Raw genomic sequence first — 14,814 nt, forward strand, 5'->3', positions numbered from 1 at the left:
ACTCCGTATACTCGTATCATCTCATGTTAACAAACACACAGACATTGCCATCGTCCACGGCTGGCGAGCTCTACTAGATTTCTATTTTAATATTTTAGGATAGACAAATTTACCCCTTTTATTTTAAACAATTGTGCACTATGCTACTACTGTATAAGAGTCCAGAGGGGACAGAAAAGGCCCACTACACATGCTGTGAAATTCACCACATATCGCCATGTCTTTTGTTTGCTGACAGAACAATTCGATTCTAGAAGGGTTCTGGTTTATGTTTCAGATCTAACCTGAATTGATATTCTTGTTGGGTTCTTTGGGTGTAAGCTGCGTAACGAGTACATGGTTATAGGTCCTCGGAGTAGACAGCTCCAGGTCTTAGAGATAGCCTTGATAGCGTCAGTGGCAGAATAGAAAGTACACTCCAAATTAGAGAAGAGTGGTCTCATAAATTCGTTACTTTCTCTTTCATGTCAAGATCAAATACGAAGCCGGTATCTAGCCACACCATTGATCCTCCAGCGTCAACATTTCTCTATACCTCTCACCCATACAAGGGGCAAGCAGTGTTTTTTCAAATTCGTCCAACTTCCCCAAGACTCGCCCGTTCTCAAAGGCTCTTGCAAAGTCTCCATAAAGTACTGTGTCCGAGCCCAAACGATGCGACTGAGCGAGCCACGAAGCATCCGTAGTCAGATTCCACAGAGCAGCCCCGGATGTGAAGGGCAGTACACTCAATGCCCGAACAATCGTACAATGCCCCACTTTTAGTACTGAATACAAACCTTCGATGAGTATAGAAATGATGATAGTTCTCCGAATACTCTCTGCGAGGATCCATTCTTGCCATGTTGGCGTGGGGCCTAGTTCGCCGGCACGAACTTGTAACTGCATGGTCCAGGCTCGTAAGGTGTCCATATTCCGTTCCGCTATTGAGCGTTGTCGGACGTCACCGTCAAAAAGCTGGATGATGTGGAATATCAGTAAGGCCTGTACTGCCGCGAGAAGCTCTTCGAGGGTGTTTTCTTGGTGATTCTGTCTTATGAGAGTTGCGGTTTTGGCTTCCACGATACGTAATATCGTATCTTCGGTCGCTGCTGTCTTAGTATAGTAGGAAGCGGACACGGTGAAGGCATCTTGAATCGCTTCTGGGAGGTATACGTCGTATAAGCGATGATGAATGAATGAAGTTCTCCGGGAGCGAGCAAACATCCGCGGATAGCTCTTGATGCTCTGCAGAAGCTGCTTTGTTGACCACCTGTCGATAACAGAGGTCTCTGGGAAATCGCCAGCTGGGAGCAATGTTGGGACGGCGAGTAAGGAAGGGCTAGGGGTAAGCCACGAGGCGATTAATTCCGCATTATCAAATAAAGTGAAATCATCTGGCGGAAAGGGTGCAAGAATATCAGTCAGTGAGGGTGATGATGATGGCTCGATCGGGAGAGATCTGGGAGACTGTGGTCTTTGCTGTTGGCGCAGTCCTCTGATGTAGATACATTCCAGCCCGCGGGCAAGACACCGTGAGCACTGCGGAGTTTGGCGGTCGCAGCGCCGCTTCCCTCCAGCACATGCGACGCATGACCTCTGTCGAGAGCGATTATAAGGTAATGTGTGGGGCATCTCTTCGAACTTTTGGGTCGTTGTGATGTTGAAAGGAAGGATGACGCATGGCATGAAATCGAGGTTGAGGGCCAAACTCCGCAGCAAAGTCCGCAGCCCCCACCACGAAGTCCGCAGGGCTGACAATTAACATTGGAGTATTCACTCCGCAGACTATGGAATCATACACTGTATATGGCATTCTGTCTTGAGATATCGGACGTGGTGAACATACATAAAGGGGCATTGTCACCCTGAGTCTCTGTGGTTCGTGTCAACAAACAGCATCTCTTCCACTACAATGGCCATCACTGAACTCATTTTCCCCCAGATCAAGACTGACCCAGATTCGCTCAGAGAAATCGAGCAAGACTGGCCGATAATCAGCAAAAGATTGACCCACCCTAACCCCGGCTTGCTTAATGCCTATCGCGGCTTTCTCCTCACCGAGAATGGGGTAGATGTGAGAAACGCTCACAGAGAGTTTCTTCTATTCGGTGCGTGTCCTTGACTTGCCACTTGGAAAGATTTCTGACATGTTTTGGTATAGAGTGGGATAAAGCGGAAGATTTCCAGGCCTTCATTAAGTCCGACCAATTTGGCAACTTTGCTGCTTCAATCAAGCATCTGGTGAATGGGCCGCCGACGCTACAACTCTTCGAAACCAACATCAGCCCGAGAGAGGCAGCTTCGGCCTCAGTTGTTGAGATCATTCGGTTGAGTATCTCTAACCCTGAGAACGCCGAGACATCAACACAAGCATGGGCACGGATCTCTCGCTTTCTTAGTGGGAAGAAAGCTTCCGTCACGTATGGCACAAGCTCCAATCTTGAGAACGAGGTTGTTGGCGGTATCATAGGATGGCATAGCCCAGAGGTAAGATCGGACGCCCTGTTCATTTTTGTGATCTGGTATGGGGCATCACTTTGCTTACATTGAACAGACTCGATCCCAGGTTATCCAAGAGGCCGAGTATATAGAAGCGTTCAACTCGCTCCAGTCCCTGGGAGACGTCAACCAAATTACCGTTGATGTTGCTGCAATGGAACTACCATCCCTTTGAACCATACCGTGTGAGGTGGAAACCGATCTAGATGTCAGCAACTTTCAATCATCCTTTATATGTCATATATTCACTAGTGTTCTACCTCTACTCCAGATTGTGTTGAATTAATGAATCAATAGTGATGTGTACTATAGTTATGAGTTTTAGCTAGTAACAATTCCAGTGTAGGCATGGCTGAAGACTCGCCTTACGAAACTTGCTATCAAGATATTGAGTTTTAGAAACGGTTTGCAATAACACATGAAAAACAAAAAGGTGAATTCAACATATAAAAATTCTCCTTGCGGATTGCTAAGCAAGTTCCAGCCGGAGCAGTTAAGCAAAGATGTACGCGATGGCCCTTCCTTGTTGAGAAAGGGATTCCCCAAGTGGTAACTTCCAATGCTGAACATGGCGAGGATCGCGCCTTCCTTCCAGCTATGTCTCTTGTCTGGCCACTATCCTTGATCTTCCCCATGGATTGAATCCCTCGTCTTCTCACACTCTTTCACACATACACCACCCCAGTCATTACTGAACCATCAGATATCTTTTCTATTGTTAACATTCATAACTTATCACAATCACTTATTCTTTACTCACTGCAACGCACGGGTTGTGCAGCTGCCCAGACCGATTCAATTGACTCCAACCCACGCAAAGACCTCATCTCTACGAATCCCGCAAGATGGAACCCGGACCTTCACAGTCTCAGAAGGGCAAGGGTCCTTGGCAGCCAGATCAAGGGCCTTCAAAATCTCAAATGCTCGAAGAAACATTTGACGCTTCTGAGCAGCCAGAGCAAGGACCACCACAGCCTCAGACGCCCAGAGGCTTTTGGCAGCCTGACCAAGAGCCTTCACAGTCACGAATGCCCAAAGAAACACTGTTCTCTCACGAGCAGCTGGAGCAAGAACCTCCACAGCCTGAAGTGCCCACAGGAGCACTCGACATTATCCACCAGATGTCCGCATGGCTACGCGCCGAGAGATGGAACATGTCACTATCTGAAAGGAACCAAAGCATGCCGCCTGCTCTCAGAGCAACTCAAAACATTGATCGACTCTGCACAAGATGCGCCGCCTTTGACTGGAAAACTATCTGGAAGCAAATGCACCGCGGGAAACTCAATTGGCCAACGAAACAACATCGTCCACTCAGTACAATGTACAACCATCTCAGGTCAGCTTATGAAGGTTGTCATCTATGCACTTTAATATGCGTCGCCATGTTTAGCCGTGGAGAGAGGAGGGTGCACATACCTAGGTGGCAAGAATATCATCTGAGCGTCGACGAGACGAGCTGCGCCGAATGGCAAAGCAGAACCCAGCCCGCGCCAAGGAGATGGAGCCTTGAGCAGTTAGATGCAGCCACCAGCGTATCACACCATATGGAATCTGAAAAAGGGGTGCTTTTGATCGAAGTCCAGGGCTGCGAACCTGCTAAGCTTTTGGTCTCATTTGCGCAACGCACGGAGGAACCTCTTTTACCCACTGTTCGCTCCGACGGGCGTACGAGTGGCTTCGCCAGGCATTGGATGCAGATATGTGATGAATCCCACCTGTTCTGCAAGCGGACTGGTTCCATACTCCCAACCAGGGTCATCCAACTCCAAATCATACACGAAGAGTTGAAAGCCAGGCTACTCGTTACCAACGGTGAAGAGGCCCGATACGCTGCTCTCAGTCATCGCTGGTCTTGTTCAACCTCATTAACAGTCACCACACATAACTTGGAACGTCTAAAGAAGGGGATTGATTTTGCCGAGTTATCACACACCTTTCGCGAAGCACTTGAAATCGCCGCCGGGATTGGACTCCAGTACATCTGGATTGACGCCCTTTGTATCCTCCAGGATGACGACCACGACTGGGCCAGGGAATCTGCCAAGATGGGCGATGTTTACCGGCACGCCGCCATCACTATCAATGCCTTTGCGTCAGCAGATGGCATGGGACAATGCACCACGGCGTATCCCCCTACTAATCTGGTGGATTATGCATGCAGGATCGGGGGAGAAGTGTATGTCCATGAGGAGGACGGTGGATTCGCTGATGTCTACGAGCTCGAGGGCGTTACTCAGACACGGGGATGGGTTTTCCAAGAGGAGCAACTTTCCCCACGACGTCTGTACTGCGGACAACACCATCTTGTCTGGAAGTGTGCGGAAATGTGGGCGAGAAACGACCGGCCATGTGGATTCTCCGGGGAGGTATTTGATAAACCCTTTATGTCCACCTACCCATGTTCGAATTGGAAGTTCGCGTACCGCCAATGGCGTCGGATGGTACAAAGCTATACCAGGCACAACCTGACATACGCTGCCAAGGACAAGCTTCCAGCCATATCTGGTTTGGCCGCGGTCTTTGAACAAGGGTTCCCAGGCCATCATGTTGGAGATTACCTCGGCGGAATCTGGAGAGGCGACATATACCGTGGCCTCCTCTGGTACCGTGACGGTAACGCTATCGACCGAGATCGACGCATTGAGGGGCCATCCTGGTCCTGGGCCTCGTGGGACGGTCCGATTAATTTTGTGTTTGAAGATGACGATGCTAGTTGGCCGGCAAGGATGACATGGCAACCTCAAAGGAAATACCCATGCAAGGTGCGAAAGGCATCGACGATATTGACAGATCCAGAAAACAAGTATGGGCGACTCTCATCGGGCAGAATGGTCGTCAAAGGCAAGGTGCTCATGAACGCGGGGAGGTTAGGCGAACAATCCGAAAACACAAGGCCAACGGATCCAGAGATACACCTTGACCATGATGAGACCTTCCCAGAGGATAGCGTTCTACTCCCCATCACGCAGCGATCAGGGCTACTTCTGAGGATGGATCCAAGGACCGCCAATGATGCTATGCGGGTCTTTCGGCGGATCGGATTGTGTATACGCCCGGAAAGACATGAAGATTTCAACTGGATGCGTGGCGCTCGGTGGGAAACCCAGGAACTGGCTCTGGAATAGCTTGCTTTACCAAGAGAGATGGCGAAGATAAGGAGCATTGGACCAAGAACCGGAGACCTCCGCTGCGGGATGTCTTTTCCGTATGTATTCTTAGTACCTAGATAGTCTACTAGCAATGACACTCTGCAATTATTCTTATCTTGTGTTCTCCACTGCTTCCCCACAGTTGCTGAATGTATTAAATCTGATAGCGAAACTATTTCTATAGAAGTACAAGCTCAACTACAGACTCAAGTACTACTGTTTCGATCGACCGTCCACCGACATTACCTAGATAAAATGCCACCACCACAGCTCTCCCCCGCAATCCAAACCATCTCCAACGTCCGTCTACACTCCCACAGTCCAGATCCAACAACATACGACCTCACGTTCTCCAACGAGCAAACCCTCAGCTCCATAGCCCCTCACACTGATACTAAGACCTCCCCAAACACATCCCCTCCGCCTCTGGCTCTCCCGGCCCTAACCCACCCCCACATCCACCTGGACAAAGCGTACATCCACAACTCCACCACCATCCACCCCCAAACCGGCTCTTTCCAAGAAGCCCTGACCTTGACAACCCAAGCCAAATCTACCTTCACCGAGGCCGACCTCCACCGCCGCAGCGAATGGCTCTTATCCGAATCCCTCCTCAACGGCGTCACCGCCCTGCGCGCCTTCATCGAAATCGACGCCACAGTCCACCATAAATGCCTCACCACAGCCATCCACCTCAAACACTCCTGGCGCAACCACTGCCACATCCAACTCGTCGCCTTCGCCCAAGACCCCCTCTTCTCAGGCCCCAACGCCCAAGCCAACCGCGATCTCATGCACTCCGCATTCACAGAACACGGAGCCCACATTGACGTCCTCGGCACGACACCCTACGTCGAATCGGACCTTGAATCAGCAAAAAAGAATATCCAATGGGCCATCACCACTGCCTGGCAATTAGACAAACATCTCGACTTTCACCTAGATTACCATCTTGACCCTACCAAGGGCGCCTTGGTCTGGTACGTATTGCAATGTTTACGGGATGTGGGCTGGGTTAAGGCCCGGACGCGGAAGAGGGTTATGCTGGGCCATTGTACCAGGTTCACGCTTTTTGGAAGTGATGAGTGGGAACGGTTGAAATTGGAAATTGGGGATGGGGAGCATGCCCTACGGGTTAGTTTTGTGGGTTTGCCTAGTAGTGATTTGTATATGGCTGCGCCTCCCTGTGCCCTTCCCCCTTCTTCTTCGTGTGATTCTGGATCTGGATCTGGTTGTGATGTGAAAGAGGGTGGAGTTGGTGATAGAGTCCGTGGTACAATACGTGTCCCGGAACTGATCAGACGATATGGACTCGACGTTGTTCTCGGGGTGAATAACGTAGGCAATGCCTTCACGCCCTGGGGATCGGTTGATCCGGTGGCGTTGGCTTGTCTCGGTGTTGGTGTTTATCAAGCTGGGACTGTGAAGGATGCGGAGTTGTTGTATGAGTGTGTTTCTACGCGGGCTAGGGCTGCCATTGGGTTGGAAGAGGAGTCGGAGAATAGGGTATGTGTTCGGGCTGGGGGGAGGGCGGATTTACTGTTGTTTTTTGATGTGGATGAGTCGGGTTGTGGAATTGTGAGGCCGAGGAGGAGTGTTGCGGAGGTGGTTTGGGATCCTCCTAGCAGAATGGCTAGGGCTGTGGTTTCGGGAGGGAGGTTGGTGCGTGGTAGGGGGGGTTTGTGGGATGAAGATGTTTTTGGGTTTGTGTAGTTGTTTTGCTTGTTGGTGTTAGTTGGTGTTGTGTATATGTGGTGGATTTATAGTTGAAGGTCTTTGTTTAGGTGTGAAGCGTAGTATAATTATCATCTAGGAGGCAATAAAAGTGAGCATAAATCTAGTGTAATATGGCATGCAACATAAAGACCCCAGTTAACGGTTCATCTCAGAAATCATAACCTTACTCCAAAACCCATAGTATAACCCATACCGACCAACTCCTGTTCGTTGAACCCTCGCTAAATATGAGCGAAAACCCCCCAACCACCCAATCACAATACTATACACCCGAGGATAAGATCGGCGAAAGAGCCCATGAAAAACAATCACGAACCCCAGATAGGTGCGACTTCGTTCGCCTGCGCTCGAACCCGTGCCGGTCCGTGTAATGCGTAGCTGAACGTGCGACATGAGACGTCTTCAAACATGATGTCCATGTCGTCCGCATTCGTCGACAAACGGAATCCGTTCCCGGCACGCGGGTACAGACGATGCTCTGAGAATTCATAGTCAGACTCTTCCGACAGGTCGTGCTGCGTTTGGGGAGCGGAAGAGGGAGTAGGCAGGAAGTCAGGAGTAACACCTGACTTTTGCTGGGCCGCGTCTACACCATTAGTTAAAGCGTGGGTTATCGAGTTAGTGAAAGTTGGGGTATTCGAGGAGGTTGAGGTTGGAGTAGGAATCGCCGCATTGTTCGGCTTGAACGAGAACTTCGACTGTAAAGTCTTTAAGTTTTTAGGAAACATGGGTATCGCCGGGTGTTGGTCTGACAGAGTGACCAGTAGTTCAACAAGAGTCGCATGCGACAAGCCCGAGAGAAAGCCCCGTCGCTCGTCTGCCGAGGAGCCCTCCCCTCCTACTTCCATCTTGGGCATTAATAACGGCGCATGCACGGGAGGACCTAATGACGGCCCCGTGAGACTAGGATTGCTCCTAACAACCGTCGGCTGGAGAATGGTAATCGGCACGGGCTTGCATTCCCGACAGACCCATTGTCTCTCCTTCACTGTGACAACCTGCGAGTCAATAGGAGGATCATGACATAGCTGATGCCAGGGCCCATTGCACTCATCGCAGAAGACGATCGCATTGCTCTGCGGACTATGTCCCCTCTGGCAGTGGATACAATTGACGATCCCGTCCTTCGGTTTGCGATACACCCGCTTGCGTTTCCGAACGGCTGCAGCCTGCCGTTGAGTGGTATCCGATGCCTCCAGCGAGTTACTGCTGTCCTTCGCAACCGTCGGTGATGCGGACGGAGGTACATATAATGAAGGACGATTAACCTGCCGACCAGATTTAGTTTGTGTCGCCGTCGGCGCAACGTCAGATTCATCGGAGCTCGAGTCTCCAGCTCGGATGATATCTTCTCCATCACTGTCATTACCACGCCGGCGCTTCTTGCGCTTGGTTCCGTTGGTAGTACTCCTTCGTTGGCGTGAGTCAACTGCTGCTCTCTTGCGCTTAGCGGATGGGGGTGAATCTTTAGCCGCCGGGGCTACAGGCTGGGGTTGTGAAGGCAGTGGTGGTGGTAGTGAATCTTGCGGTGGTGCTGGGGCTTCCAATGAAGGTGGCCCTGCGGGTTTGGGTGCAATATTAACAAGACTTGTTGGCTTGTCATGGCCACCCTGGGGAAGTGTAGATGTATATGTATGTGTAGATGGAGATGTAGTGGAAGGAGTAGTAACAGGAGCCTGTTGAGAAACCGCAGGGGTTGTCATATGACTCGAGTACACGAACGGAGCTGTGGGTAGCTCTATGATAGTAGAAGAGGCCTTCATTGTGCTTGATGGTTCCAAGCGTGGATGATTCCAGCCTTGACTGAGTGATGGTGGGTTCCACGTCACGAATTTAGTCTCATTCCTCTGCTTCTCCCCTTTCCTATGGCCAGTGACCCGAGCCACGAGTTCAGTGGTCGCAGGGGATAATTTCGGGATCTGTACTTTACTCGAGATTGCGCTCGGTGGGCGGCTAGGTTTCAATGAGGACGACAGGGAAGGCGAGACCCGCTCGACGGTGGGAGCCGATGTATGCAAGCCCGAGGAGGTTCCGTGGGCTGGTGGCGCTGTCTCTATAGACGCCGGCATGGGAAGAACCCCATGTTGCTGTGACATTAGCCCCCCTGTCCTGGCCAGTGGGGCACAGTTACAACGTGCAATTTAGGGTGAATGTGTATAATCACACGATTCTGAGTATCAACTGTCCTGGACGGCGCAGAATTCGCTTTGCGACGGACCCAAAGATTGAATCTTATATATGGTCACGTGATGCGATCCCCCGCGCCCTGGAAAGCGAGATTCATCCCTTTAAGAATTCGTGTCAATCATGCTTTCGGAATGATGGTCGCTAGTCTTTTCATTCATTCGTTGCAATCTCTATGTACATAAGGCGCTACGGGCATCAGAGCTATGCAGGCCTCGGCGCTACAGTTGGGCCCTTGCAAATGCTATTCCTGTGTTCGATGCATATTACGGCTCTTAACGTCTAGCCGATGGCGAACCGGTCGTCTCTTTATGACACTACACCGTCTTGCTTCAAACGAGCAATATCATCCTTACCGTATTCGAGAATCTCCTCAAGAATCTCATCCGTGTGTTGGCCAAGGGTTGGGGGCGGCGTCCGCACGCCAGGGGTGGCATGGGAATACTTAATCGGCGTGTTGACTAGCTTGATGGGACCGCATGCTGGATGATCAACTTCGGTGACCATCCCACGAGCTTGGACTATACCATTAATCTTAGTAACAGCGGTGACAATATACTATCTGGATGACAACTTACCGTGAGAATGGTTGAGGGTCCCTTGAATATCATTGACGGCGGCATATGGCATCCCGCTGCCTTCCAAGATCTCCAGCCATTCTTGCGTCGTCTTTTGTTTGACCTTCTCCTCGATGAGGCCATCAATCTCCCCTCGATTCTTGACACGGTCACTGTTGGTAACGAACCGGGGATCGGTCTTCCACTCTGGGTGTCCTAAACGGTCGCACAACACACCGAACAGTCTGTCGTTCCCGCCGCCAAAGAGAATGTCTCCATCCAGCGTCTGATAACTCCGGTAAGGAACAATGGAAGCTTAAGAGCCGTCAGCATACGCAACCTTTTCTCTCCCAACACTTCAGTACTCACGATGCGCGGTCCCCCATCTTCCAGTATCCTTCTCCCCACTAATCAGCGCAGAGCTAGCAATATTTGCCAGCGTCGCGACCTGACAATCGCTCAAGCAAGCATCGATGTGTTGGCCCATACCCGTCCTCACGCGAGCCAGCAGCGCCGCCATAATCGCATTAGATGTATACAACCCAGTCGTCAAATCCGTAACCGCTACACCAACTTTCACCGGATCCCCACCCCTGGCGCCAGTAATATGCATCAAGCCCATCTCCGCCTCGACCATGACATCGTACCCAGCCCGGTTACTGTACGGCCCCGTCTGCCCGTATCCGGTGATACTCGCGTAGATCAGCTTGGGGTTAATCTCTCGCAGCGTTTCGTAGTCCATGTTGTATTTCTTCAGACTTCCAGGGAGGTAGTTCTCGACGAGAACGTCACATTCTTTCGCAAGGCGGTGCAGGATTTCCACGCCTGACTTGTGTTGAAACGACAGTCCTAAAGATTTCTTGTTGCGGTTGACCTGTTCCACAGTTCATGTCAACGGAGTACGGAATCTGGAGATGGGCGATGGACCTTACACCTAGATAATATGCGCTTTCGCCGGGACCTTGTCGCGACTCATCCTGGTATTTGGCATATGGTGGTCCCCAGGCGCGAGTGTCATCGCCCCGCACCGGGTGTTCAATTTTGATAACATCTGCTCTATTCCAGGGAATGCAGTCAGCTATTACCCATCTGGACTGAAGTCAACCGGTAACAGTGACACACATACCCTAAATCTCCAAGAATCTGCGTACAGTATGGCTATATCATGGTCAGCACCAGTACCCCAACAGTAATATAGAAATAATATAGAAAACCAGGATCTGAAATACGTACACCAGCCAAAACCCTTGTCATATCAAGCACCCGAACGCCCTTCAAGGGTAGTGTATCGTCCGCCGGTGTGCTGGAGTATGTGCGCCATTGAGCTGTGGTGCGGAGAACAGAGCTCGACCAGCGGAGAGCTGGCCGACGGGCTCTAAAAGCCTGGTGCAACTTCAATGTGACGCTCATTGTCCTTCACTTGAAGCGGTACATGTGGTTTCCAAGAAGAGAGGTAGATTGAATCAGATCCAAGTCGTGTAAAGTTGGGGTAGTAACGCATGTATATCATGTACTTTCCGGGGTCGGGACCGGAGCTCGATTGGAGATGTTCCTGTCATTTCATTCGGGTACTTCGCCGATAGCTTAACTTGTTTGAACGCCAAAAGCCGAGGTCGATTAAGCATGCATTTCCGCCTTTAGCGCCGAGCGGGTGCCGCCGCGGGAGAAACGTGGGATTATTCTCTTATCTTTTAGGTATATTGTTTTGGCTTTCTATATTAGATGAAAATGTAAGTATATCGCTGTCCATTTTAATTATATCTCAATTTTGAACTCTTTTTCTTAGGTAATTGATCGCTCCGGCGCGGCGGGACAAGCTACAAGCCTGGTGGGCGGAGAGCTGTGTCATTTATCTACTAATAGCTCTTTTATCTTCCGCTCTCTTCCGCCTCAACTACCGCGGAGTTCATTGACAACTATACTCAACTACACACCTCACACCATGTTCACCGGCCTTGTCGAAACAATCGGGAGTGAGTACACCCAACAATTAACCACCGTCCTTGCGCGACTAACATATCCCAGCGGTCTCGTCCCTCGAGCCCCTCGATACCTCCGCAAGCGGGGGCGGGGGTACCTCCCTGACCATCACGAACTGCGAAGAGATCCTCACTGACGCACATCTCGGCGACAGCATCGCAGTAAACGGTACGCTATTCTACACACACATACAGAAAACCCACCTACCATTGCGCCCACCCACCCACCACTCACCCCGCATCGCCTATCCCATCCCACCCCCACCAAATCCACTGACTCACCACTAACGACGAACAGGAACCTGCCTAACAGTAACCGCCTTCGACAAAACCTGGTTCAAAGTCGGCGTGGCTCCCGAAACCCTCCGTCGCACGAACCTAGGCTCCCTGAGCACCAACTCCCGTGTGAACCTCGAGCGCGCGGTCCTCAGCGAAACCCGCATGGGTGGCCATTTCGTCCAGGGTCACGTCGATACAATCGCGACTATTCTCTCCGTTACGCCCGATAGTAATGCGTTGGTGTTGCGGTTGCAGCCGCGTGATCGGGGCGTGTTGAGGTATATTGTCGAGAAGGGTTATGTTACGCTTGATGGGGCTAGTTTGACGGTTACGAAGGTTGTGGATGGAGAGGAGGGGTATTTTGAGATTATGCTTATTGCGTATACGCAGGAGAAGATTGTGACGGCTTCGAAGAAGGTCGGGGAGGATGTGAATGTGGAGATTGATATTGTTGGGAAGTATGTTGAGAAGAGTGTGCAGAGTTATTTTGCCGGGGTTGGTGGGGGTGATTTTGCGATTTTGGAGAAGATGGTTTCCAGGATTGTGGATGAGAAGTTGAAGAAATGAGGTATGGTTGGTGTGTAGTGCCTATGAGGTTATGATTGTGATGTGTAGACTGCTTTACTACTACTAGTATGTTGTCGGTTGAAATACCAATTACTTTTTATTGCTTTTCAACAAAGGGTATAATCTGGTCACCTAAATGATAGTCTATTCCAACACCCTCCAACCCGGTCTCCTTGCAATTCCTGTTAAAAATACTCGAGGGCTTCTGGTAGCAAAGCCGGAAGTCAGGGCAATCTATATGTCGCTAATCCAGCCGAGTGGATATGGTTGCTGGCTTGGCCAGCAGATTCGTGCACACGAACGACACCGGAAGACAGCAGCGAAGGCGGGTCTGGGGCCTCCATATAGTTTCTCGTGCCTTGGGACATGATATAGCGCGAGATGTTGCTTTTCGTGAGAAAAATTAAGAAACCAAGAGCGACGCTCCCTTTACTCCTCCATGGATTCGTCATCACCCTCTCCTCCTTGTTGCTCCGCGCCTTCTTCTTCTTCACCAAAATCATCACTGAGCCAGTCATCCTCGTCGTCATCCACATCCATTTCCTCGTCATCATCATCCTCAATTTCCTTGCCTTCAGCCCGGGCCTTGGCCTTCTCTGCCTTCTTCTTTTCGATATTCTCCTTCTGCTGCCTCTTCCGCTCTTCCTTCTCCTTCTTTCTCTTTTCCCAGTTCTTGTCCAGCTTTTTCATATCCTCCTCAGACTTATGGATATAGTCGTGCCACATGACCTTGCCATCACAGAGACCCTCCTCAACCTTGATCAGCCGGAGCTTCAAGCGGGGACCCAATTCGACGAGCTTGACCGCGCGCTTCTCCACCTCTGGCGCGGCCCTCAACTTCTTCTCAGCCTTCTCCTTCTCCCCGGCTTTCATGCGTTGCAGCTCCCTCTTGTTCAGAACCCTCTTCGTTGTGCTCTCTGCGATCTCAACCTCATTATCGGTGTCTAATTCGGTTTCACTAGCGGAGGTATAACCCGCGGCCGACGGATCCAACAGATAATCGGCAGCATCTTCCAATTTTCCTAGATTGGGAACAGCAACGCCTCTCTTCTCCCTATTACGAATTTCCTTAGGATCCAGACGGCGAATGCGTTTTGAAACGCCTGTCTTCCTGGTAGTAATAGCGTAATGTCGCAAATTCAAGACATAAGAGTCGTCTTCTTGGCCATCGGATTTGAGTTCTCGGTTGAGGAGCATCACACGGCGGATAGAGGAGAGGGGGGTAGCTTGGGGGTTGATCGGCGGGAAAAGTGATTGGAAGATAGTGGTTGTGAGAGTCTCGAGGCGCTTGGGTACTTTGCCGTCCTCAGTTGCATTCGGTGAGTTGAAGTTGTTCATCACCAGCAAGGGTGGCGTCTTGTGGTCCTGGCCACCGCCGCGTGGACGCTTTAATGCCTTCTCGACGTCTCGGCACAGAGAGTAGTTCTCGACTTTGAAGTGGAGCGTTGGGCCGCGCGGCGTAAGCGCCAAACGCATGTTAGTGTTGCCTGTAGCGGACTTGGAAAAAAGCATAAGATGCGTGACACCGAGAGGACCTGCCATGACGGTGTAATCCCTCAGTCTGTTTGATTTACGCTCCTAAAAGATATCACCGTTAGTTTCTTATCTAAAGGCGCATTGGGGTTTGTCTATGGCATACCTTCAGTCGCACAGCAGTGTCGGGCTCCATCATCAGACGAACATCCTTTACTAATTGACTGACACTCGAACCGACTTGAGAACCGCCAATACGGATAACCATGGACTTCGGAGTTTTGCTCATGGACGAGGCGCTGCCTTTGACGGCGGCGGCCGAGGCATTTTGGGCGCGGACATGAGTGCGTTTCTTCGTACGTGCCTTCGCCATTGTGAATCTGGCAAAGCAGGAAATATATGGTA

At 50.8% G+C, this 14,814-nt stretch overlaps 8 protein-coding genes across 8 annotated transcripts; 4 read left to right on the forward strand and 4 right to left on the reverse strand.

The window, feature by feature from the left end:
• Positions 1-492: 492 nt before the first annotated feature.
• On the reverse strand, positions 493-1,668 carry AO090001000420 (uncharacterized protein; the record flags this gene model as incomplete). The annotated part of the gene is made up of 2 exons (XM_023234543.1): positions 493-758; positions 780-1,668. 2 exons carry the CDS (start codon positions 1,666-1,668, stop codon positions 493-495), a joined length of 1,155 nt encoding a protein of 384 aa, XP_023089656.1.
• A 226-nt stretch (positions 1,669-1,894) lies between these two features.
• On the forward strand, positions 1,895-2,656 carry AO090001000421 (uncharacterized protein; the record flags this gene model as incomplete). Its single annotated transcript, XM_001818891.1, has 3 exons — positions 1,895-2,090; positions 2,144-2,469; positions 2,537-2,656. The coding sequence occupies 3 exons, from the start codon at positions 1,895-1,897 to the stop codon at positions 2,654-2,656; spliced, it is 642 nt and encodes a 213-aa protein (XP_001818943.1).
• A 670-nt stretch (positions 2,657-3,326) lies between these two features.
• Positions 3,327-5,609, forward strand: AO090001000422 (uncharacterized protein; the record flags this gene model as incomplete). The annotated part of the gene is made up of 2 exons (XM_023234544.1): positions 3,327-3,820; positions 3,905-5,609. The coding sequence occupies 2 exons, from the start codon at positions 3,327-3,329 to the stop codon at positions 5,607-5,609; spliced, it is 2,199 nt and encodes a 732-aa protein (XP_023089657.1).
• A 69-nt stretch (positions 5,610-5,678) lies between these two features.
• Positions 5,679-7,456, forward strand: AO090001000423 (putative zinc metallopeptidase; the record flags this gene model as incomplete). The annotated part of the gene is made up of 3 exons (XM_023234545.1): positions 5,679-5,689; positions 5,801-7,336; positions 7,447-7,456. The coding sequence occupies 3 exons, from the start codon at positions 5,679-5,681 to the stop codon at positions 7,454-7,456; spliced, it is 1,557 nt and encodes a 518-aa protein (XP_023089658.1).
• A 222-nt stretch (positions 7,457-7,678) lies between these two features.
• AO090001000424 (phf1/phf2 family PHD finger domain-containing protein) lies at positions 7,679-9,466 on the reverse strand (the record flags this gene model as incomplete). Its single annotated transcript, XM_001818894.3, has 1 exon — positions 7,679-9,466. One exon carries the CDS (start codon positions 9,464-9,466, stop codon positions 7,679-7,681), a length of 1,788 nt encoding a protein of 595 aa, XP_001818946.1.
• Positions 9,467-9,863: 397 nt separating this feature from the next.
• Positions 9,864-11,521, reverse strand: AO090001000425 (CaiB/BaiF CoA transferase family protein; the record flags this gene model as incomplete). The annotated part of the gene is made up of 6 exons (XM_001818895.1): positions 9,864-10,075; positions 10,133-10,426; positions 10,481-10,985; positions 11,044-11,167; positions 11,238-11,269; positions 11,345-11,521. The coding sequence occupies 6 exons, from the start codon at positions 11,519-11,521 to the stop codon at positions 9,864-9,866; spliced, it is 1,344 nt and encodes a 447-aa protein (XP_001818947.1).
• A 532-nt stretch (positions 11,522-12,053) lies between these two features.
• AO090001000426 (riboflavin synthase) lies at positions 12,054-12,936 on the forward strand (the record flags this gene model as incomplete). The annotated part of the gene is made up of 3 exons (XM_001818896.3): positions 12,054-12,084; positions 12,137-12,259; positions 12,389-12,936. The coding sequence occupies 3 exons, from the start codon at positions 12,054-12,056 to the stop codon at positions 12,934-12,936; spliced, it is 702 nt and encodes a 233-aa protein (XP_001818948.1).
• Positions 12,937-13,365: 429 nt separating this feature from the next.
• On the reverse strand, positions 13,366-14,782 carry AO090001000427 (Brix domain-containing protein; the record flags this gene model as incomplete). Its single annotated transcript, XM_001818897.3, has 2 exons — positions 13,366-14,514; positions 14,576-14,782. The coding sequence occupies 2 exons, from the start codon at positions 14,780-14,782 to the stop codon at positions 13,366-13,368; spliced, it is 1,356 nt and encodes a 451-aa protein (XP_001818949.1).
• Between the last annotated feature and the right edge of the window lie 32 nt (positions 14,783-14,814).

Source organism: Aspergillus oryzae, chromosome 2 (assembly GCF_000184455.2).
Source record: "Aspergillus oryzae RIB40 DNA, chromosome 2".
Lineage (NCBI taxonomy): Eukaryota > Fungi > Ascomycota > Eurotiomycetes > Eurotiales > Aspergillaceae > Aspergillus > Aspergillus oryzae.